The sequence below is a fragment of the Micropterus salmoides genome, unplaced genomic scaffold, assembly GCF_014851395.1.
Source record: "Micropterus salmoides isolate LMB-PRFRI ecotype aquatic unplaced genomic scaffold, ASM1485139v1 Ms_hic_scaffold_12, whole genome shotgun sequence".
NCBI lineage: Eukaryota > Metazoa > Chordata > Actinopteri > Centrarchiformes > Centrarchidae > Micropterus > Micropterus salmoides.
In genome coordinates this window covers 9,635,307-9,659,590 of record NW_024040263.1, presented here as the reverse complement: position 1 = coordinate 9,659,590, position 24,284 = coordinate 9,635,307, and the positions used below count along the sequence as shown (strand labels likewise).

At 40.8% G+C, this 24,284-nt stretch overlaps 2 protein-coding genes and 1 long non-coding RNA gene across 3 annotated transcripts; all 3 read left to right on the top strand.

Annotated features, from left to right (window-relative positions):
• Positions 1-1,715: 1,715 nt before the first annotated feature.
• LOC119898920 (cytochrome P450 2U1-like) lies at positions 1,716-5,627 on the top strand (the record flags this gene model as incomplete). The annotated part of the gene is given in 6 exon segments (XM_038713254.1): positions 1,716-2,535; positions 3,074-3,724; positions 4,380-4,541; positions 4,718-4,885; positions 4,993-5,100; positions 5,103-5,627. Coding segments are annotated over 6 exon segments (1,587 nt in total). The 3' UTR covers positions 5,174-5,627.
• Positions 5,628-8,230: 2,603 nt separating this feature from the next.
• Positions 8,231-9,695, top strand: LOC119898919. The gene is made up of 2 exons (XR_005443659.1): positions 8,231-8,878; positions 9,505-9,695. It is a non-coding gene; the product is annotated as an uncharacterized LOC119898919 (long non-coding RNA).
• A 4,945-nt stretch (positions 9,696-14,640) lies between these two features.
• Positions 14,641-22,929, top strand: hadh (hydroxyacyl-CoA dehydrogenase). Its single transcript, XM_038713252.1, has 8 exons — positions 14,641-14,831; positions 18,725-18,853; positions 18,935-19,092; positions 19,368-19,494; positions 21,648-21,737; positions 21,822-21,894; positions 22,217-22,333; positions 22,628-22,929. The coding sequence occupies exons 1-8, from the start codon at positions 14,715-14,717 to the stop codon at positions 22,744-22,746; spliced, it is 930 nt and encodes a 309-aa protein (XP_038569180.1). The 5' UTR covers positions 14,641-14,714; the 3' UTR covers positions 22,747-22,929.
• The last annotated feature ends 1,355 nt before the right edge of the window (positions 22,930-24,284 follow it).

Genomic DNA, 24,284 nt, shown 5'->3' with positions numbered 1-24,284 from the left:
AGAATCCGGACCTGATGTGGCCCATTCTGCGTCTAGAACTGCCAAACTGCTGCGTTTATATGTGTTAATATTTCTCTGTTCCTCTCTCTGTGCTGGAGTTCTTTAAGAACTTGGTGGCTTGATCCAGATTATTATTAAATTGGTTGAATTTTAATAAGAGTGTGTTTATTCATATGTATCAAGCTTATTACTTCAGTATATTTACTGCAAATCTAATATTAATATTTTACTCATGGATAGGGACGTTAGGCTGCTGTATGAATGAGCACTTTAGAGATAATGATAGTAATTATATACATAAGCCTTTATATGGCTGGTCTGGTTGTATACTCGGGAAAGATTGTGAAAATGGAAAGATTTAGCCGGAGTAGTGGTGATTACATATTGACAACATATTTCTGTGGTTTTTACATGGTTTGAATTTGGTTGTGGGCCCAGGGGGTTTATATAATGATGATATACAGTAATCAAGAGGTGAATTTGTGCATTATACTTTGTCAAATAAAGCAAGCCAGGCAGCCTTCCGTGTTTCAGAACGGCACTGTTTTTTAATCGCCCACTAGAGGACTGCAGCGCCACAATAACCAGCCTAATTCAAATGAACGAAATGACTCAAAAAAAGATAAGTTAATTGTAATGAACGAGATTTTAATGAACAAGTCTGTCAAAAGACTCTAACTTGCTATCACTACGGCTCGTTAGCTTCCCCTTGACCTTAAAAACTTGTGCCATGAGGTGTGTATGTGTCTCGGCTACGTGTCCATAAACAATTTGAAAGGAGTGAAAATGTTCACACAGAGATGAGCATCCTGCAGTATTTTAAGAGGAAGAGGACAGAGGTCACATGAGCAGGAGTAGAAAAAACTGAGGAGGACGAGCTTGTAAGTTGTATGGATAGCTACTAGACGTAGTAAATTCTAAAACTCACGTAGTAAAAAGACTTTGTTATTACAATTGCATGTCATCAGAGTTTGCTTTGAAGACAGTTCTGTGTTCACAAACATTTGTTGCAGGAAGAGTCAGGCCCAAGTGAGACACAGGAAATATCACAGACAGCTACATCAAATGTAACATTAGGATAACTAAATACATTTGTACTGTGGCTACATTAACTAACAGCTGTTCCATGGTTTTTATGGTATGTAGTCGGTTTTGTTCTAGTTATATTATACTCCCTCTCTCTGACCCTCTCCCTCTTTGAGTTTTCATAATCTCCCCTCTCTGTTCTATTATCCATCTTCTGTCACTACAAAGACCCTCTTTCAGCCACACTAATAAGTACATTCTGTTTTCAAAAGTCATTAGAAATGAGCATTTAATCAGAATCAGAAGGAGCTTTATTGCCAAGTAGTGTTTAACACATACGAGGAATTTGTTTTGGTGATAAGGTGCTACACGTAGACAAACATACAGTTGACATAAATAAATGTAGAAATATATAAATATGGAATAGACAATGCAAGTTATATAATATTAAAAAGAATAGAGAAAAATAATACAACTATTTATTTATCAACTATTTAAGTGCTTTATTTAAATAAATCCCCCCCCTAGCGTCCCCCCCAGGGCCAAAGTCGCTCCTACGCCCCTAGGTTAGACAGGCTTATATAGTGAGTGCATGTGATTGGATTAAAGAGGCACAGGTGGATGAAATGAGTAAAGCAAGGGTGGTTGATTGGAGGAATGAATGAGGCGCAGGTGGTCGAATTAGTGAGAGAGAGGCGTGGTCCTGTTCCTGAACTTCAGTTATATAACTCCATTTATAGTGGTACTTGAGCGCTTGCGAAAATGTATCAATCTTTAACTTAATTTAAATTTGCTAGGTTGTTAGGCTACATTGTAACAAACAGCCAGCAGTGGTGTAACCTTTAAGACAATTCTAAGGGCAAAGGATCCCGTTATTCTCTGTGTCAAAGTGAACCAATCACAGCAGGTCAACGCGCTGTCAGCCAATAGGAAGCCAGTTTCTATACCACGTTGACTCGTCGTTAACAAGCAACACGGGAAGAGCTTAAATTGGTGCATCAAACACCAGAATACTTCTGAAAATGGGATAGTATTGTCAGCTCTTTGTTTAATTGTAGTAAGTTTAATTTAATTGTGACGCTATGGTGTCGTTTTCATGGCCGGATTATCTGAGCAGCTCCGTGCTCTCACATGAAAACATTATAGCTTTGATAGTATTCGTGATAGTGTATTTTCTAGTTACATTTTATCAGAGAGGACGGGACCTCGCAAATATTCCGCCAGGTCCAAAGCCGTGGCCGGTAGTCGGCAACTTTGGTGGCTTTCTCATCCCCACTTTCATCCGTAGGAGTTTCGGACAGCAGCCAGACAGTTCCGTCATAAACGCTGTGGTTGTTTTAACGGAACAAGCCAACGTGTATGGTAATGTCTACAGCCTTTTTGTGGGGAGTCAGTTGGTCGTCGTGCTTAATGGCTACGAAGTGGTGAAGGATGCTCTCTCAAACCATCCCGACGTGTTCTCCGACAGACCAACTGTTCCTACTGTTACTATTATGACTAAACGCAAAGGTAAATTGCATTAAATGACCATTTCATTTATTTAAGTCTTACTTGTATGTTGAGTAAACTTAAAGCATGTAATAACTTGCAGAACCTAGCCAAAACTAATGCAGTCCAATAAGTCTTCCAAGAAATAGTTTTTGTTTAACCATTAGAGAGGTGATAATTCAACTTTATTGCTCTTTTGGAGGCTGTAGACTGCTGTTGAATTGTACTGCCTTGTCCTGAGAGTCTGTTGTAATATTTGTCAACTCTCGTTTACATAAAATAGTACATTGTTAGAAAAACCTCTCTGGAAAAGAATAGCTGTAACTTAGACAGGCGCTTTTTAGGTTTAACACCCTAAAACCTTGAGCTGCAGTAAACAGGTTGACCAATAGCAAAACAAAACAATACTGGTAGCCTACTGATGACAAGTGTAACTGTATTTACATGTAGGTTACAGTTTAACATGTCCATATAGATAAGAAACTTACCTTGACCTAAATGCTACTGTTTGTTGACATGAACCATATGCCATCCCTTTTCTGGTTTAATTGAACTTTAGGAATAGTCTTTGCACCTTACGGGCCAGTGTGGAGAAAGCAGCGCAGGTTCTGCCACACCACACTCCGCAACTTTGGCCTGGGAAAGTTAAGCTTGGAGCCTTGCATCCTGCAAGGCCTGGCTACCATCAAAACAGAGCTGCTCAAACTGAACGAGGAGTCTGGTGGTGCCGGTGTGGACCTGGCCCCGCTGATCAGCAACGCCGTGTCAAACGTCATCTGCTCGCTGATCCTGGGTCAGCGCTTCCATCACGATGACCTCGAGTTCCGCAACATGCTGGGCCTAATGGTTCGTGGGCTGGAGATCTGTGTGAACATCCCCGCGGTTCTCATCAACATCTTTCCACTGCTGTACTATTTGCCTTTTGGGGTCTTCAAGGAGTTACGGCAGGTGGAAAGAGACATCACAGTGTTCCTGAAGAGGATTATTGCAAAGCACCGTGAAACATTAGATCCTGACAGCCCAAGGGATCTAGCAGACATGTACTTCATAGAGATGTTGTCCCAGCAAGCTGCTGGGGAGGAGGACAGCAGTTTCACAGAAGATTATCTCTTTTATATAATAGGAGATCTCTTCATTGCTGGCACTGACACCACCAGTAATTCTGTTTTATGGACTCTGCTCTACATGGTCTTACACCCTGATATCCAAGGTAAGCGAGTGTAGCAAGTCCATCCTTGACAGAGCTTACATGCTCTTGTGAAATGAAGCATTTTGTGTAGTTTGCTTGTGCAAAACTGACCTCCACAATGACACTGGAGTGGAGCTGTGGGACCATCACCTGTAATCTGAAATATCAGATCAAAAATCATTTTCTATCCAATAAAGTGGAAAAGCAAATTTTATCCTGAGTTTTTGAGGAATAAAAAAAAAACAACAAAGTGTTAAACAACTGATACAAATGAGTTCAATCAATACATAATTCAATAATATAAAATTGAGATGCTGACAGCTAACCACAGACCTTGTTTTCTACATAAACGGAAAACTCTTTGGGGGGGGACAAGGAATTGGTTATTTTCTGTGGGAACAAACGGCTCATACTTCCCAGTTTTGGACAACAAATGAATGGCTCGATTATGCATTTAGCTACTTCTCCAACTGCTTTACAACCACATTGATTAGCACATCAAACATGCATTTTACTTTTGCTTTCTAGTTCTTTTATTGAAATTATTTTGAAAGGCATCCCAAAGTGTGTCCCAAAGTCAAACTTAATTTTTTGCTGATTTGTTGAGACAAGGACTTATTAATCATGCAAGAATAATGTTCTTAACGTTGCTTTGCTTCTGCTGTTTTAATTTCAGAAAAGGTCCAGGCAGAGATTGATGAAGTGGTGGGCCGAAACAGTGTCCCATCTTTGACTGATAAGGGGAGTTTGCCTTTTACTGAAGCTACCATCATGGAGGTGCAGAGATTGGCTACAGTGGTTCCTCTGGGTATTCCTCACATGGCCTCTGAGACAACGGGTTAACACCTTTTTTTTGGATCTTCACTAAAACCTTTTTGTTAATGCTCAACTAGTCAGATCTCAGATAATAATTGTATCAGGGAAAATAAAGATCGACAGAGCTGAATTGGGTTGACTGTCATGAGCATCTGATTTGCTAAGGTGATGGCATTGTAATGTGTTCTCCTTTTCCAGAGTTCAGAGGCTACACTATTCCCAAAGGAACAGTTGTTTTGCCCAACCTGTGGTCTGTCCACAGAGATCCCACTGTGTGGGATGACCCAGACAGTTTCAACCCAGCACGCTTCTTGGACGATGAGGGAAAGTTGATCAGGAAAGAGTGCTTTATGCCATTCGGGACAGGTATGCCACTCTCTACTCATATGGGCTTAATTACTGAAATAACATGATCTATAAATTGGAATTGTCTGCACACCAGGCTCTAATGATTAATGCAGTGTATCCTTCAGGTCGTAGGGTGTGCATGGGTGAACAGCTGGCGAAGATGGAGCTGTTCCTGATGGTTACCAGTTTATTGCAGGCCTTCGAATTCAGACTTCCAGAGGGAGTGCCTCCTCCTCCCTGCACGGGCGATTCGGCCTGACGCTGGCACCCTGCCCATACACTGTGTGTGTGAACCTTCGTAGATGAAACGGTGGAAGACTTGGTTTGACCAGATTTTCTGTAAACCGGGTGTTCTGATGCAAAGAGCCTTGCAGAAGGCCAAAGATGTTGGTGAAGGTGTCCTGTAATCATGTGCAAAATATAAAAAGCATGTTTTGATTGGAATGTAGCTGTTTTGCTAAGGACGGATGCATATTATATTTATCAGTTAATTTGATTATTCAAGCAATCATTTTATCCATACAATTTTAAAAAATGAGAAATACTCATCAGAAGTGACTACAATCCAAACTGGCTAACAGTAAGTAATACATCTGCAATATGATCCAGAACAGCTGCAAATAATCTAATTTAAGAAGCTGGAACCAGCAAATGTTTTGTATAATCACTTGATAATCAAGTGTTGATTAAGGTGTTATTTGTGGTGATAAATTTTTAATTACACACTCAATAAAGTAACCACTATGCCAGATACTTAAAACACCTGCTCAAAATCTGTGTTACGACCCATAAGGTCCTATGTTTGTTCGTGGTCCGTGTGTTCTTGCTCTCTCCAGGTGTTTGCTGGTATCGTCTCCCGGCTAGCAACTGGTTGTCCTAATCAGCTGCAGCTATAAGGAGACCTAGATTTTGGAGAAGTTTGTCGGCGGCATGTCGCCATGTGTGCTGTGCTTGGATCTACTTTTTGAAGCAGCAGGCAGTGTTGGAGAAGCAGAGAGTGAGGTGTGGCGTGAAGGGTGGGCCAGTTCCTGTGGTGGCAGCCGCTGTGTCTGTGTGCCACCCGCTGTTGTCCTCCCGCTGCAGAAAATTGCAGGTGATATGGTCTTTGGTCCCGGTTGGACTCCGGTGAGCCTGACCAATCAGTAATGGAGTGTTTTGTTTTGAGGGTGGGGTATTATTCAGGTGGGCTCATAATTTTCATTATAGTTAGGTCCCCTATTTTTGCCTCCAGACTGTTTTGGTTTGTCCCTTATCCAGGGGCAATTCTAGGATCAGACCTTTAGGGGTGCTCAGCCCCTAATGAGAATGTAGCATGCATACAATGCCTTGCAAAAGTGTTCACTAATTGGTGGAGAGAATAAGTAGGCCCTACTAGAGAGGAGCTGGTTTGGAGCAGAGCAGGTCAGTCAAGGGCGTCACTTTGTGTTGAAAAGCGGTGGGGACATAAGGGCTCAGATTAGGGGTGTAATGAAACATTTGGGTCATGAGATGTGACGATGCATGAGAACGAGAAGACTTTTAGTACTATTTCGATTAAATATTTGACGTAGAAATATGTGCCGGGGGTACTCCCCCAGAAGATTTTGAGCATTAAACTTGTAATTTCCTGCATTCTGGAGACATTTCTGCTCCAGTTTGTGGTGTAAATGTCTGGGTTTTATGAGGGGGGGAAACTATATTGCATTGCATGTTTTCTTATTGTGCAAATAAACCTTTTCTCAAAGCGTTTTCATTTGTTATTTAATATTTTTTGGTGCAAACTATTTTTCAGAACATTTTTAACAAATGCTTTCAAAAAGTGAAAAATCTGCCATTTCAAAATGTGGAAGGGACATGTCCCCAGCATCCCCAGTGTAAATGACCCCTATGGGGTCAGCGGACCAGTTGGGGTCAGACAGCAGTGTGGAGCTGTAGGCTCGTGTTTACTCCCTCATAGGAGGGAGTCAAGTGTTTACTAATTTAAATGTTAATTTTTTTTTTCTGTTAGTATAATTGTTTAACATTAAATTAAAACTAATTTCAAAGCTAGGCCTACTGTTAGCAGTGTTGGGAAGGAACTGTAATATTACTTTTCTCATTTTACATTTACTCATTTTCACAGTAACTAGCAGTGTAACGGATCACTATTTCCAAAACAGTAATATTATTAGTTACTAATCCAGGTAACACTGCTTTACTGAGTAACTGAATGCACCATCCTTGCCGTGAATGTGCAACTGGGCAGCAGGTCTAGTTTAGGCCTATCATGAATATTATGTTCCAGTTACCAGTTTTGGGAACTAGTTGCATGTAATTTAGTTACATACTTCGATTACAAATTAAATGTAACTAATGTTACATTTACTGGGGAAAATGTGTATTTAAATCCCCACTTATGAAAATGGTTATAACATCGGGGGTTACATCTGAATATTTTCTGTAAAAAGCTCAGCTATATGTTAAATATTAATTTTATTGCTTTGCATGTTTTTATGTGCACAATGTCTTTCTTTGCCAGTTCCACCCACAGCTGTTTTGTAAAGTTTGATGCTGTTCTGATGCTTTTGATTGGTTCTCATGTCTGAATTTGCAGCACCAACATCTGCCAGTGAAACCCCCCAAACTGTCTTTTGAAAATGGTTAACAGTTGAAAAACATTCATTAGAAATTAATGAAATGTGATGTTAAATTTCTTTGATAGAGTAATTGAAGTAGTTAAACTAGGCTACTATAAATTAAAAATGTATTTCCGCTTCCCATGTATTAATTTTTTGGGATATATACGAGTGAAAAACTCCGTAGTAGTGATGTGCGGATCGATTCTAAAGTATCGATATTCCTGATACCAACGTTTCCTGCTCTGGGATCGATACTCGTATAATAGGAGTGTGTGTTTTATCATAAGTATCTTACTGTCACCGGGATGGTCTAATTATACTTTGTTGATAGGACCTACTTTTCCTTCCGCCTGTCAAAGTCATGCTTGCGCTAGGGCTCTGTAACGTAGCTTCTTTGAAGTGAGCCCAGCGTAAGTTACAGTATACTACTACCAACACGTCATGTTTACAGCACGTCAGAGTACTAAAATATTTAAATATAAACGATAATCCATTCTCTAATTCTATCTCTACATATGATTGCCTACTCAGCCCTGCACACTGCCCCTGTACCTGTCACTGTTTTTTTCTGGTTCCATTGTCCTCCTGCAGTTCCTGCTACACCTCCTGCAGCTCCTCTCTTTTTTCTCTCCCTCCTCATCAACAAGACTGGGATCATCACCCTGTACCTCTGCATCACCTCCACTGACATTAACAGCTAATATACATGCAGACACATAAAGATTCCTCGCTTATAGAAGGTGATAACACCTTCGGTTTGTTTATAATAAATGCCAATATATAAATACATATATAAATAATTTCAGTATAAAATAAATGCATTACTGATTGTGCACCTATTTCTTCTGCTGCTGGGTCCTGCTTCATCTGCACCTGCCACAATTCGGTTAATTTGGCGCATTCAGATGCCTCTTGTGTCTTGTTGCACACAACCCTAGGCTGAGTTCAGCCCCGACAAAACGTAGCAAACCGGTGCAAAAGGTTTTGGATTAAACTCTATAGAGCGATTATTGGGTCAGATTTAAAACTAAAAGTCGAAATCGAAAATGAATTTGGTATTTAGTATTGGGCATTTGGTATTTAGGATTGGGCATTTAGTCATTTAGCCATTTAGGATTGCGGATTTGGGGATTGAGTTGTGTATGCGAATGAGGAGGCGTGACCCAAAGGCTGCAGGGAGGGTCTGGAACAGCTGAGGCGCAGAGGTACTTTATGGACAGCAGGGGGAGCTCTGACTGCCAGCACACTGCGATGAAAGCAATCAGAGGGAGTGAGCAGGGCTGGAGGGAAGAATATCATTTATAATACCATAACTAAAAGCGTACAGCATTTCTGTCCATGTGGCCTCACACACAAAGTCAACAGCAAAAGGAATGCTATCCATCTGACGAGAAAGCAGCGGACAGTACAGCAGGTAATATATGATAACATTAGCAAGTTATCTGTATTAGGCTGAGTGTTGCTGACATGCATGAGTTATGTTACTGTCGGTACATGCAGGTTTTAAATGCGGCTATTAACCCCCCTGTGGGCTGTGTGTATAAACTGTAAAGATAAGGTGTAGAAGATGGGTTTCTGGGTAATGGCACCATGCTGGGCAGGTGACAGGTGTGTGTTTACAGTGTTTGTGTGCTCTAGAAAACATAACAACGCAGCTATACAGTCTCAGCCGGCAGACCTAGCATAGTATTATTACTACACACATATGGATGTAACGTGATAGACATCCGCTAATAAGAAACAGAGGACACTACCTGCATCACTGCCGATGTCATTTGACCAGGGAGTGAATGGTGATAAATGCAAGTCTCATCAGTCCTATATCTCCTTTTGTTCTTTCACTTCCGTCTGTCCCTGTGTTTGTTATTGCCTCATGCTCAGTCTCCTGGCTCCCACTCAGCTGCATCTACACACATGCACTGGTTGCACCAGCTCTGTATTTCTTCTCTCCTAAATTAGGGCATAAAGTGTACACTAGAGGTGTTAGAGGTTAACACAGGCTCCACTGTTTTTCCCCACTGACTTGTCCTCCCCCAGCAGACAAAGATGTTTCACCTGGACATGAAGGACCACTTGGTGTCACAGCTTTGGATCAACCATCTGCAGTCCACTGGGTCACACCACAAGTTGGAAATTACAGCTACAGCTGATTCAGTAACCTCTGAATCCACTCAGGACTTTTTATCTCACTTAGACATAGACATTACTCTTCATTAAAGACTTGTATTTTATCTTGCAGTGTTTCTATATGATCTATAATTACCTTGTTTTATTCTGCTCATTATATAATGCATATAAATAGCACAGAGGTGTAGTCTGATTGAAGCTGATTGTCTTTTATTTTCACCATATATAATTGCTGCTGCTAGTGCAGTCTTATCTTAACTAGTAGGCTATATCATACAGCCTATGGACAGTTTCTATGATCATGTGTTGTGCCATACCTTATTTGCTTCTACTGGTAGGTGCTGCTGAAATAAGAAAGATATTATGGCTAATTTGGCTTTTAGTTATGATTATGTAGTTTGTCATTTGTTTGGTCTTTTCAAATTTGCTAATTTGTAGAGACAGCGAAATAAAAGTAGAAATATGCATAACATTTCATTATACTTCCAATTTTAAGATAATAAAATGTTAAAATCTGTGTGTTCTTAAATTATGTATAGAAGCTTCCTACACCAGGTAATGACAGATAGAGACAGCGACGTCATCTCACAAGTCCTGACCTGCACATTTTATTTGAGTCATTATTTTCATCCTGAAAACAAGTCTTTTAAAAACTATTTGTAAGAAATAAATATTTTCCATCTGAGCTCTGAGTTTTGCAGTTAGAAGCAACATTATATATTTAACACAGCCCTGTTCGTCTCCTTTTAACATTGATCTGAACTGGCAGTGTTGACAAAACCTGGACTCCTCACATGGAGACAAAACTTAGGAACTTTGTTCCATAGGGCAGGAAAGTTTGTAGTATCTTTCTGCTACACACAGAACATAACAGATAGTTAAATATACATTTGAATATGGTTAAATAAAAAATGGCCTATACAGTTATTATTTTTATATTTTACCAATATACATATGCACCCAGGAAGTAATTGTCCAGTGCATTTTCTTAATTTCTGTCATGGAGAATGTACAGCAGTAAGATTGTAATGATAATATAGTTTTCTCCACAAGAATCTTTTTTTACTGCAATATGTTTTTGATCATCCAGTACTTGATTTCACTGATACAGTTGTCAAGGTCATTAATAGGGCTGAGGATATCATGTGAAAGTGAAATACACAACTGAGCCTTGTGAGACCTCAAAGCAAATGTTATAATTGCCAGTTTAACAGTTGTCAAGAGACACAGAGAATGTCCTGCCTGTTAGATAGGAAGAGAGTCCTTTAAGACACGGCCACAAAGCTGTTTCAATGCTGCGGTTAGTCCTGAAGCCAGATTGATACACATCATATAGATTGTGAATGGACAGGTAACTATGCAGTTGTTTGTAGACAACCTTTTCAAATATTTTACTAGGAAAAGGGATATTGGAGATCGGTCTGTAGCTGTTTATTAAGGGTTTCTTTGGAAAAAAATTTGTGGAGGAGCAGGTGGAGGAGTTTAGCTGCTGTATCACCTCTTTTGGATCATTGAGGTAGTAGGTGAAAAATGATGCATTGTGCCCACAGTGTTGTGATGATGTAGGGGCATTAGATGAACAAGAGATGACTAGGGTTGGAGATCTGAAGGCGTCTGAAGGAAGTTTGTAAATAATGTCAGATAAGATGGCGTGGGCAGTGGCGAATAGGAACGCATGGCTGGCTTTCCAGCAGAAGGCAAACTTAAGGCAGAGGAGCAGGCGGTGATCCTAAGATACAAGAAACAAAAGATTAGTCACAAAGAAAACACTAGGAAGCAAAGGAGAGATGATGAGGCAGGAGCTTTGAGTTGATTTAGCCTGAGATGTGAAACTGAGTTTTCAGTTCTTAAACAGCTGATCAAAACTAGTTCAGTCAACCCTGAGTGTGTTCACTGAGTTAATAAGTGGGGAATGCAAAGAAAAGTACAATTCACCACGGCAATGAGTAAATAAAGAGCAAAGTCTCCATTTTAATCCAGTGGCGCTAGAAATATCAATTCATGCTAACATGGACCATTTCATTTATCTTAAAAAACTGTAATGGAGGAAGGATTAATGATTCAGCACTATTAAATTTGATTCATTGAAGCACATTCATTGTCTAATAAAGTGCTGATATCCCTCTGTATGTTACATTGGATTTATTTAACTGTAACCTGATGGGGACAAAATGCAGGTGGCAATAACTGAAGATGAAATTATGAATCAAACAGATAAGACAGTTTACTCAAAGACCTGTGAATGTAAAGTCACAGTCCAACCCATTAATAAAGATTGTGGTGACTTGCAGTTGAAGATTAGTCTATGTTCAAATGGACTCTATTTTACATGCATTTTGAAGACTTTGAATTTAGTCCATACCCAAAGTTAATCATGTGCATCCAGTTTTGGTTACTGTTTTAGTTAAAATCTAACTAGCAGCTACTAAGCCTCTAGTGTTGAGTTTATGCCCTAACTCAGGAGAGAAGTAATTGTTGCACATCTGAATAAAAACTCAGTGTGGCTTTGAATATCTTCAATAAAATCTGCAACATACATAAACAAATTGAAACATTGTTATAGCACGGTCAGTTCAGACTCACGTTAAGTTACAGAAATGCACTGCCATGTTGAGGCTGCTCATATAACTCACTAACAGTATAGGCCTACTTATAAAGGAAAACATTTGGCACAACTCCTACATTATACAGATTAGTATTGTGGGCTCCTGTTTATTACAGCTGCATTTACTGTCATGTTACAGGCTTTACAGACACAATTTCTTATATGTACCGCCCACAAGGTCTTAAGCTGATAATACACCGAGCAACTTTTAGAACAATGTTGCCGTCAATGGTAACGAGTAAAGATTACTATAGTAATCCCCTTCCCCCACTACTCCGTACCCGCCCCAATATCCATTCAAAACACAGTCAGACTTGCCACCAGCAAGATGGCCTAGCAACATTGCTCAAAAAGTTGCCCCATGTATCATCAGCTTTAATGTCACTGGCAACAGTTAACTTAAGTTTTAGGTTAACAAAGCTAATAACAACAACTTCACTGGTGCTGAAACATGCTCAGTGGAACTGAACGGCCTACTTTACCACTCTATATATATTATGTTTGCTTGCTACATACCTGCAACATACACAAACAGATCGGTACATTGTTTATGAGCATGGTCTGCACTGCCTTTTTGAGGCTGCTCCTAACATAACTCACTAACAGTATACTCCCTCTTGTGGTAAAAGTGGGATCTAACGCTTACTTTTTAACAATGCCCTGCCTGTGTACAGGACACTGGAGCACAATACATAAATAAACAATACCAGGAAGCAAAAGTAAGGCTCTGGCTATTTCGGCGCTGGCTCATAGGCAGTTAAATAAGTGACAATCACTGAGTCAATCACTCACACACTCCACATCAGTCGCGGACAAAATGTAGCCTATAGAAATGTTTAGGGAGAAAAAAATAAGTTGCCATGATCATATTCTGGGTTATTCAATAATGAATTTACAATCAGAATCAATAAATATAAATGCAGATAATATCAGTATTGTGCCAGCAGAAATTATCCTCTGCCTCTGAGCAGGACATACAGTAAATAGTTTTTCGTGTGCAGGTGTTTGTTAAACAGGTAACAGCGACTGTGAGACTTTATTAGCACCAAAACTGTGCACGTGTGCAGACACAAACTCCATCAAAAGTCTCTACAGCTGTTTGAGCTGACTGTCGCCGTCATCAGAAATGGACGTCGCTTTACGTGACGCCTCAGAGGAAAGGACGTCTCTTGTCTCTAAAAATATATTTCCTCGTTCCTTCTCTCCTGCTTTCCTTGCGTCTCTCCATGCATCCCCCGGTGGGCGGGACTAAGACGCAAGTGAGGGAAACGTGGAGCACCCTGAGAAAGGCCCACAGAGTAGCCATGAGCGAGGATACACAAAGCAACCTTCAGGAATCTTTTACTGGCCGACACGCCCTCTTGGACTGATCTATCACAACATCAATGGAGTTTCATACTGTAATGAAGACGATAACAGATTAACCTCAAGTTCAGAAACAACTTTTATTTTTGGTTTTCTGATTGAGTTGAATTCACAATCAGAATGTCAATAAATACAGATCCAAACAATGAATAAATTATAGGCCTACAGGCTAAACGTCAATGATTCCTGTGCATCTGAACAGGGTACACAGTATAAATACAGAATGCAAGTTGTTTATCATGTGCAGGTGTTTGTTAAACAGGTAAAGCCACAGAGAGAAAACATGCTGCTTTAACTGTGAGCCTTTATAGTAGGCTATTAGCACAGTGCACATGTGTGGGTGCAGACACTAAACCAAAAGTCTGTACAGCTGTTAAAGCCGAATGACAGTTGCCAGCACCCTCAGAAACCAAATTCACTTAGTAGGAAAGGACTTCTTATTTCTCTGAAAACACATTTCCTCCTGTCTTCTGTCCTCACATGGTTTCCTTGGGGGAAATACGCAAGTAAGGGAAAGGTGGATGCAGTTAAGAGCCTTGAGATGTGGTCATGCTCTTTAACCTAATAACACCAAAGTATATCTATGTGAAAGGTCATGTACTTCTCCGCGTGATCACGTGACCGTTGACCTTCCTCTTCAGTGATGGGACTTCCGACTCTTTTTAGTGAGCCGATCATTTGGCTCAGCTCAGCAGTACCAGCTGGCTCTTTAGGCTCCAAAACGGCTCTTAAATTCAGCTACCACTGGCTTTTATCATTTAGCCAAATTGACCTATGATTGGTTTGTGTCCACATAACTTAAATAAGTTTTTACATTATATGTTATATTATTATTGGACATGCGTATTGAATTTTTATATTCATATTGAACTATTCAACTAGAGCCTACTATTGTCTGGCGCAACATACACAAGTCCCACCATACTTGACTGATACTGTGATGTTTGATTGTCCTGTCCTGTTGTTCTGTCTTGTATTCATTTACAAAAACAAAAGCAAAAACAAGTCGGCTCTTAGGCGGGAGCCGGCTCATAAAGCCGACTTGTTCGCGGCCGACTCGTCACTATTGCTCTTCCGTTTGCCCTTCTCACTGGGTGCACGGTGCTGTTTATGTCCCGAAGGGATCCTGAAGTCCGTAGCAAGACGACACATCATGGCTTTCTTCACTCACCAAATCTGCAGAAGTTTCTCGTCATCGGCTGTCAGGAATGTTGTTATAAAGCATGTAACAATCATCGGAGGTGGACTGATGGGTGCAGGAATAGCACAGGTAAGCGACTAGCAAGTAACTAGCGGTTAGCATCATAGCTAGCCAGCTGACAGCCCCGCTGGAGAGGAGACAGACACGGGAGGTCCCACTGAAACGCGCAGGGTGTTTGAAAACACGTCCATAAACCATAATTCTCCCCACCTCTTCTGTAGACCAACGCACAGTGCTTAAACCTAACCAAGTAGCCTACCTTTAGTGCCTACACCTAAGTTAACTAACTGCAGCCGCTTCACATTATCAACAAAGCCTCTGGCGCTTAACCATTTGGGTCACAGAATCTGATTGTGAGACTTTTAAACTAGGAAAACATTATTTCCCTATTGTTTGCACACACTGAAAAGTGAAAACGTTGCTTGCAAATATGTTTTGGAAACCATTTCAGTTGTATGAATGATTACCTAGTGCCTAGTCCACACGGGCCTGGCGGAGTATATGCATATGACCCTAACCGTAAAGCCACGTTGGCCAATCGGAGCTTAATAAAATTGGAAACAAAGCAGGCAGTGGCACGCAATCTGACATCAGACACAGCGGGTTAACGGCGTACACTCTGACGTCGCAAGGCAAAACCCCCGGGTTTTTTTGTCTACAGGACAACACTGCAACCAGCGTTTCTGAAAATCCCCACCCTGGCATGAGTTTTCAAAAATGTTCGGTTTCAGCAACCTGATACTGCGTTTGTGTGTGTAGGAACGGCCCGAACCGCGTAGAAAAAGTCGCTGTTATGAAAATACCCGTGTTCGTGTGGACAGGGCCTAAAAGACAACATGTTGTGTGTTACCTGTCATCTAGTCATCTATCATCTAGGCTAGTTTAGTTTCATATTTCCTTCGATAATGCTTTTTCTTATCTCACAGCACAATCGCCCTTTGATCCCACAAAGGAGTTGTGTAGTTTGGATGTCAATCACTAAACGTTGTTTTCCTTGTGGTGTGACATAATAAAAGACAAGACAGGTGAAGGGTTCAACTCAGATGCACTATAGGGAATTTGGGACGGTACACATTTTGCCACAAAGTGTAGCTCTCTGAATTTGTTATCCAGTAAACAGCTGTTGGAGAACTTCAGCTGTGTCCCACTTATACAATGAGGGTATACAATGCCACAATATGCCATTTGCTATACTGTATCGCAGTTCAGTACAAATAAATCAGTTTAATTAAATTCAATTAAATTTTATTTATATAGCGCCAGATCACAACAACAGTTATCTCACAGCGCTTTTCATAAAAGAGCAGGTCTAGACCGTACTCTATGATGTTATTTACAGAAGCCCAACAATTCCCACCAAGAGCAAGCACTAGGCGACAGAGGCAAGGAAAACCTTCCTTTTAAGAGCCAGAAACCTCGAGCAGAACCATGGCTCAGGGTGGGCAGCCATCTGCCTCGACTGGTTGGGGGTGAAGGGGGGAGAGAGAGAGAGAGAGAGAGAGGGCAAGAGAGGGATGGAAGGAGAGAGAGGGGAGGGAGGCAGCCTACACAAGGTAAAGACAGTAAAGGTGATGTTGCTATAGACTAAATGAAAAATGGTATAGATATGTATAGTAGTGTTAATGATAACAATCGTAATGTTAATGGTTATAATAACAATAATAACAATAATAACAATAGGACTAGTAACAATAGTCGTTGCAGCAGAGGGTGTCGAGCAGGAACACGGGGGCAGCAGGTGACTCGCAGCCACAGATCCAGACTCCACAGCTCCAGAGCCAGAAACACCTGCAGGAAGTGATAGGAGGAGAGAGGAGAGGGACGAGAAAGCACAAGACTACCGGAAAGGGGAGAAGTTGTGTTAGTAACATGCAATAATGGGATGAGGTTGCATACAGAGGGAGAGAAAGTAGAGGAGAGAGGAGCTCAGTGCATCATAGGAAATCCCCCGGCAGTCTAGGCCTGTAGCAGCATAACTAAGGGATGGTTCAGGACTCACCTGAGCCCACTGAGTCCACATTTAATTTTCCTATTAGTTTGCACTATTGCTCATGTGGTTTTAATTTTTATGAGGTTTTCTGTTTACCTTTGATTTAAATAATTTCGATGGAGGGGGGACAGACACCGCCACTATGAGGTTTTCACTAAGTAACTCCTGGAATGGAGGAGCAGAGAAGTGTGTTAAACTGCGACTCTGCCTCTTAGTCTCAACTCTGGGTTGTCATGGATTTGGTCCACTTATAAACTTTTTTTCTAGAAATGAGGTAGCTGCTCCTTCCCAAGTGGGATGGATGCCGTCTCTCTGAATCAGACCAGGTCTTCCCCAGAAAGTCTGCCAATGATCAACAAAGCCCACATCGTTTGCTGGACACCACCTCGACAACCAGCGGCGGAATGACGACATGCGGCTATACATGTCATCACTGGTCAGATTTGGCAGGGGTCCAGAGAAAACTACAGTGTCCTGCATTGTTTTTGCATATGTACACACCAACTCAACATTAATCTTAGTGACCTCCGATTGGCGTAACCGGGAGTCATTACAGCCGACGTGAATAACAATCTTACTGTATTTACGTTTATCCTTAGCCAGCAGTTTCAAATAAGACTCAATGTCGCACGCTCTGGCCCCAGGGATGCACTTAACTATGGCCGCTGGCTTCGCTAACTTCACGTTTCTCAAAATGGAGCTGCCAATGATCAGAGTAGGTTTCTCAGCGAGTGTGTCGCCGAATGGGGAAAATCTGACGTGAACAGGTTGATGGTGCCCCGTGGACTTTGAATGCTCACGACTATTCCTCCTTCGGACAGTCACCCAGCCACCCCTTCCTGGCTGCACAGGAGATGCCGGGGGACGGCTACCAGAGGCTAACTCAGGCCGTTCCGCACTGACTACCGGGGACTGGCTAGCTACAGTAGCTAAAGACTGATCTACCAAGGTGCGGAGCCGGACTTCTAAATCACTGAGCCTCGCCTCCATGTCTATAAATAAACTACACTTATTACACGTACCATTACAGCTAAAGGAGGCAGAGGAGTAACTAAACATCTGACACACCGAGCAGGAGAAAGTAGGAGAGGGAGAGGGAGAGGGAGAGGGAGAAGCCATCACTAGCTGCTAAGCTAAAGTCGCTAACGGCTAAGCTAAAGTACTGTAGCGTCAGTTACCAAAACTTTTGAACAACTATGAGATTGAACAGCAGTCACTAAAAGAACTGTGAGTGCTTAAGTAAAATTACTGTAAGAATAAGTGTTTAGCGGACAATTTACTTTACTGTTTTGTACTAACTTTTGTAGAAACAGGCCTACTTTTTTTTGTTGTCAAAGATCTTCCTCAAGCTGTTTCACCACCGCTGGCAATGTGCTTCATGAACAGCATGCTCAAAAATCTTTCAATGTGCATACTGACTTTTTTGAGTATCTTTACACTAGAGCTGCAACAATTAATCGGTGACGTTGGATTAGTTGTCAACTATTAAATTAATAACTAACTAACTAACTATTTTGATAACCAATTAGACAAAGACAAATTCTCTGATTCCAGCTCCATAAATGTGTATATTTTCTGGTTTCTTCCCTCCTGTGGACAAAACAATACATTTGAAGACATAATTTTGGTCTTTGGGAAACGCTGATCGGCATTATTTGACCATTTTCTGACATTTTATAGACCAAACAACTAATCAGTTAATCAGAAAAAAATAATCAACTGATTAATCAACAATGACAATTATCGTCAGTTGCAGCCCTACTTTACACATCCCTGGTTTCTGGTTACATTTGCTGTTTTAGGTCCTTATTGAGACTGCCTGCTATTAAGCCAGAGAAGACAGGCAGCCACTATCCTCCACTATAATCACGAGCAGCAGTTACAAAGAACAGTGTGAACAGTATTCCACCTCAACATAACTGATATTGATACATATGTATCTAGTTATCTTAAACTGATTTCTCTCTGAAAGGTTGCTGCATCAACTGGCCACACGGTGACGCTGGTGGACACAAGTGACGACATCCTTAAAAAGGCTGTCAAAGGAATTGAAGGGAGCCTTAAAAGAGTGGTCAAGAAGAAGTTTGCTGATAAGCCAGAGGTGAGACACAGTAGGACACCAGACCAAAGAAAACAGTGAATAAGAGTGAAATTAATGTGAGATATTGCTTTTTTGTTTCAGGCAGGTGAAGAGTTCATCCAGAAAGTCCTGCAGAATTTGTCAGTCTCAACAGATGCTGGATCTGTTGTTCAGGGCTCGGATCTTGTGTTGGAGGCCATTGTGGAAAATCTAAAAATCAAACAGGATCTCTTTGGTCGGCTTGACAAGCTGGCACCAGCGTAAGCAGCGTCCCATGTCTGTATCATTAATTTTATGTGTGTTTATAAGCAAGTGCAGCAAAAGTGTAGCAAGGGTTTTATGCCAACTAGAAGCAACATTTGATTGCTGTTTGTTCTGCCTGTCATGGTGCTGTGTGTGTGTGTGTGTGTTCCTACTTCAGTTGTAAGTATTTAAAAACAAGTTCAAATGGAAAGTTCTGAATAGCACATTATTATTGACAGCTGTCCATATATTGTGTTATATGCTGTCTATCTTTCTGCACTTGGTATTTTAGACACACCATCTTTGCCAGCAACACATCCTCTCTGCCCATCTCTGACATCGCCAGCTCCACCAACAGGCTGGACAGATTTGGCGGCCTTCACTTCTTTAACCCGGTCCCTGTGATGAAGCTTGTAGAGGTGGGGTGAAAATCATATTGCATAACTCCATTTGAAGTAATGTCAAAATGCTTAAAAACAAATATATTTGCTTGTTTAAAATAATAAATAACAGTTCATTGATTTACCTGACATTGAACTACTAGTGGGATGGGGGGGGGGGGGGTTAAAGGAGATTTATAATATGCTTATTTGACAGTGGAAATGAATGATACCACTCTTATGTCTGTATGGTAAATACAAAGCTACCCAAATCAGCCATTTGGCTTAGCTTAGCACAAAGACTGGAAACGGGGAAACAGCTATCTAATAATAACAAATTCTGCCTTGCAGCACCTCCTTCATTGACACATTATATGTTATCTTATATCTTTTTGTTATAGATTAAACAAATGAGATGCAACATGTTTATTAGTGAGTTGTTGGTAGGGGGTTTGGTAAGCTTGGACCATAGACTGTATATAAGAAGTGGACGTAGTCATTGTGACGTCACCCGTTGGTTTGTGGACTGCCATTTTGAAGCCTCGAGTTTGGCAGATAGGGCACCAGACATGACCGTGTTTGCACGTGATGGTGGAGCTAATGGCCGTGTGTTGAGCTAGCCAGCTTGCTTAGCTAGGTGCATCTGTAATTCACGTTAACTGTCATTTTAACAGGGCTGACAATTTTAAGCTTTTTCAAATTTACACAGTGCTGTGTGTACAAGTTACTCTAGCCTGATTGACAGGTTGCCATGGTAACAACTTGTCAATGACAGATAATCCCTGCTTTATGGTCTATTTTCCTCTAAATTGGACCATAATTTACTTAATGAACATCATTTTGTATTGAAGAAGACATGAAACTAGCGATTGAGACCATAAACTCATTAGGAAAGTGTTTACTGAGGTAATAAATCCGGTGAGAAGTAGGGTCATTTTACCATTATTTCTAATGGAATCGGACTTCTTTTTGCAACCATAAGAGTCGCCCCCCTGCTGGTCGTTCGATATAATGCAGGTTTTAGGGACTTCGGTGCCCTCAGTTCTCTGACTGGAAGCTTCACACTGTTTCCCCCCCCCCCACTAAATAGCACTATACTGTTGTCTGATAGGAGCCGTCAGTGTGTAATCGGTTTGTTTGGAGGGAAGGATCTGTCCGGTTGCATTTGCCGTTTAAAAGAAAAAGAACCTGCCAAATGATGCAATCGTCAAGTGTGAAACAACCGTGTTTGACCGGAGACAACACTACGTTGTTGAAATTTATGCAGTATGCAAGTAAGCACATAGTGTACACAGTGTACTACATGTATCTGAATTGAGACATAGCACCAGTCTTTGTGCTAAGCTAAGCTAATTGGCTGCATACAGACATAAGAGTGGTAAATATCTCTAACTTCCAGTAAAAAAAAATATTTACAGTATTGAAAAATTACTTTAGTACTGTTTATTAGTAGTGGTAGTATTGGTGGTGGCCAAGGTAGCAATATTTTTAGTATTAGCATACGTTTATTTAAATCATCACCTGACAGCACACTTTGTTCTCTTGTTCCCTGACTAAACTGTTGTCCTATATTCATTGTTACGGCCGTGGGTGTGTTTGTGTAAGAGGCTATTTTTTTGAGTTGATGTTTATTTTGACATTACATTCAGTTAGCTGACACTTTTATCCAAAGCGTCTTACAATTGCTATATATGTTAAAGCCTCTGAAGCAACTAGGGGTGTTGCTTAGGGACACATTGGTGGTTGCAGTGGGATTCGAACCCACACCAAGGGCATGTGTCTTATCCACTGCACTATTCACTTTTTGCACACTTTGGACAGTACTGAGACAGCATTTATACAGGAAGTGTAATGTAGTCAGGTGTGTTGCATGCCAGATGAGGCGTTCAGTGTTTTTAACTGTGACCGTGGTCTGCAGGTGGTGTAGCAGTGGTTCAAATTTGGTAAATGTGTGATTGATGTGCTGTCTGAGTTCAAGAACCTGTAAGCAATAAATGAACAGCAAAAGTAAAGGTCAACATCTGGACATTGTAATTGGACTGTGCTTCACACATCCAATGCCTGCAGCACGCGTCAGTTGAGGACCCCGACATTGCAGCACCTCAGTGACTAAGTGGACAGGGGATTTCCAAACTGTGTGTGTAACAGTCATTCTGTTTTCCTTGTGTTGTCCTGTTATTCATCTTTCATAGGTCATTGGAACCTCAGCAACAAGCCAAGAGACGTTTGATTCCCTCCTGAACTTCAGCAAAGTGCTCGGAAAAACTCCAGTGTCCTGCAAGGTACGATCTGATGCCATTATAGCTGTATTCACTTAAAATATATTTAATAGACCACTCAGCAGCATCCAATGTGTCTTTATTCAGGATACACCAGGATTCATTGTAAACCGCCTACTTGTTCCTTACATGCTGGAGGCCATCCGGTTGCATGAGAGGGGTATGTATACCAGCATGAGCACCAGTTATGTCAATAGTAAGATCGCCATAGTTTGTGATTCGGGATCATTCACCACGATAGTGTCCGTAATTATGTTTCTTTGGGATTTAAAGTGGAAACGCAAGACTGTAAAATAATCTGTCCTTTTTTGGGGGGGTTTAATGTATCTGTGCTTGCCTTTCTCTGATGTCGTGTTCATGTTTCACTATCATGCAATGGGGCTCCAATTCATTTTCCTTTTTTAAAATATTTTTTTTATTTTTTGATTCTGCAGCACTGCTTTGGTTACCATTATGTTGTATTACCATGTTTTTTTCCTCAGGTCATGGATCCAAAGAGGACATTGATATTGCAATGAAGCTTGGTGCAGGTTACCCGATGGGACCCTTTGAACTAGCGGACTACGTAGGACTAGACACCACTAAGTTCATCATTGATGGTGAGTAAAACTACGTGGAAAATATAGTGTAAATATTGTGTGTGTGTGTGTGTGTGTGTGTATATATATATATTATATATATATATATATATATATATATATATATATATATATATATATATATATATATATATATATATATATATATATATATATATATATATACTGTGATGCCTTTTAATTTAAAGTGTGATACGACAAAACTGCTGCAAGGAAGGAGAAACAAACTTAATTTGAATGATCTGATTAGATTAAATGTAAAATACTGCTCCTTTTGTTATTGCATATCTTCAGGCTGGAGCGCAATGGATCCCGACAACCCACTCTTTGCCCAGAGTGAGTCGCTTAACAAGTTGGTTGCAGAGGGCAAATATGGCAAAAAGACAGGAGAAGGATTCTACAAGTACAAGTAATTTGGTTTTACAGTGTTGCTTGTTTTGGGGGTATACACTAGTCAAACTTCATAAAATGAGCCATCCAACAAGGACTGATCAGAAATGGAAAGGATTCCTGTGCCTTCTACATTAGTCGACTTCTGTCTGTCGGTCCACTGAATGATGTCTTTATATGTGTGAAGAGACTAATAAATAGATTTTTCAAATACTTGGTGTCTGTTCTTGTTGTTGGCGTGCTTTGCAGATACACATAACATGCCTCTTATATGTACCAGCATCAGTTCAAAAATAGCACAAACTCGTATTTTGCAATATCACTGAGATGTAAGATAAACTTTCAATATGAACTGGTTGTGCCAATCAGTGCAATAGTCAGCTTTTACACTTTACATTCAGTGTTACTTACCAAAATGCATCATGTGCATCTTTTGAGCTTTAACAGATCTGTTAAATGCATTTCCTTCCTCATAAAACATTTGCAAGCACTTTTACATTTTAAAACCTGTAAAGTGTTCATCCAGGTTTACTAGCCAGTTGTCATCTTCCTCGCCCCTGACTTTGCTAGCACGTTGCTGCTCATGTTGGTGCGTTACCACCACCTGTTGATCAGCGGAAACCACTGGCTTGAGCATGCACTGTGTCATGGAGCTTGTGGGCCTTTCTCATTTCCCAAATTTGTGCCGCTTCTACTCCTCTCTCCTCGCGTCGACTCCTCGAGCTTGAATCTCGGGTGGGAGGGACTAAGACGCTGTGCAAGGAGCAGAGGAGGCACAAATTTTGGAAATGAGAAAGGCCTCGAGTCCGTGCACAACAAACGAAACAACCATTAGAGGTCACACTCCACAGGGAATCTTAAAGAGATCCCTTCCTAACATGCTTCAAATGGAGGAGATGAGGCAGAATGGACAGTCCTCCATCCGTTCAGCTGTCTAAAAATCAAGTGGCTATCGTCCAGTCATTTTCTTTAGTACAGTTTTTTTGTTTTGCTATCCTTCCACTGTACCTTCATATAAATTTTTAAATACCCCATCACATACATTGAAATGGGTATTTTAATGACCAGAATGAACAGGAGGAAGGATTACAGAAAGCAAAACCTGTTTCAATGTTCGTAAGGGCACATGAGTAGTTTGTTGACAGACCTGAAACATTGTGAACCTTCCAGCCCATTTTCAGTGTAAGAGCACTGACCTGGCGAGTACAGGTTTCCTTATCACACTTGTGGAAGTTGCATCTTTGACCACAATTGGCCTCCAGACTAGTTGTGGTGTACCTCCATGTCTTAAACTGATATTTAAGGTGAGAAACGTTCACCTCCTCCAGCAGATGAATGTGAAACTGCACAGTGAAGGTCAAACATCAAAGTGAAGTAACAATAAGCAAAACACATTTGAGTGGAGGGCAACTTTAATGTACTTTATATTATACTATAGCTTTTTTGTATTGTTAATTCTGTCCATGTTAATGGGTAATTGATGAGTTTTATCCAAATCAAGGCAAAGGCTAAAGGGCATCATTCAGATTGTGCATGTCAGATATTTTCTACCGCTTTGGAA

Coding starts and splice junctions, on each gene's coding strand:
- hadh (XM_038713252.1), top strand. CDS start 14,715: ATGGCTTTCTTCACTCACCAAATCTGCAGAAGTTTCTCGTCATCGGCT. Junction 14,832..18,724: donor TGGGTGCAGGAATAGCACAG/GTAAGCGACTAG, acceptor TCTCTCTGAAAG/GTTGCTGCATCAACTGGCCA. Junction 18,854..18,934: donor AGTTTGCTGATAAGCCAGAG/GTGAGACACAGT, acceptor TTTTTGTTTCAG/GCAGGTGAAGAGTTCATCCA.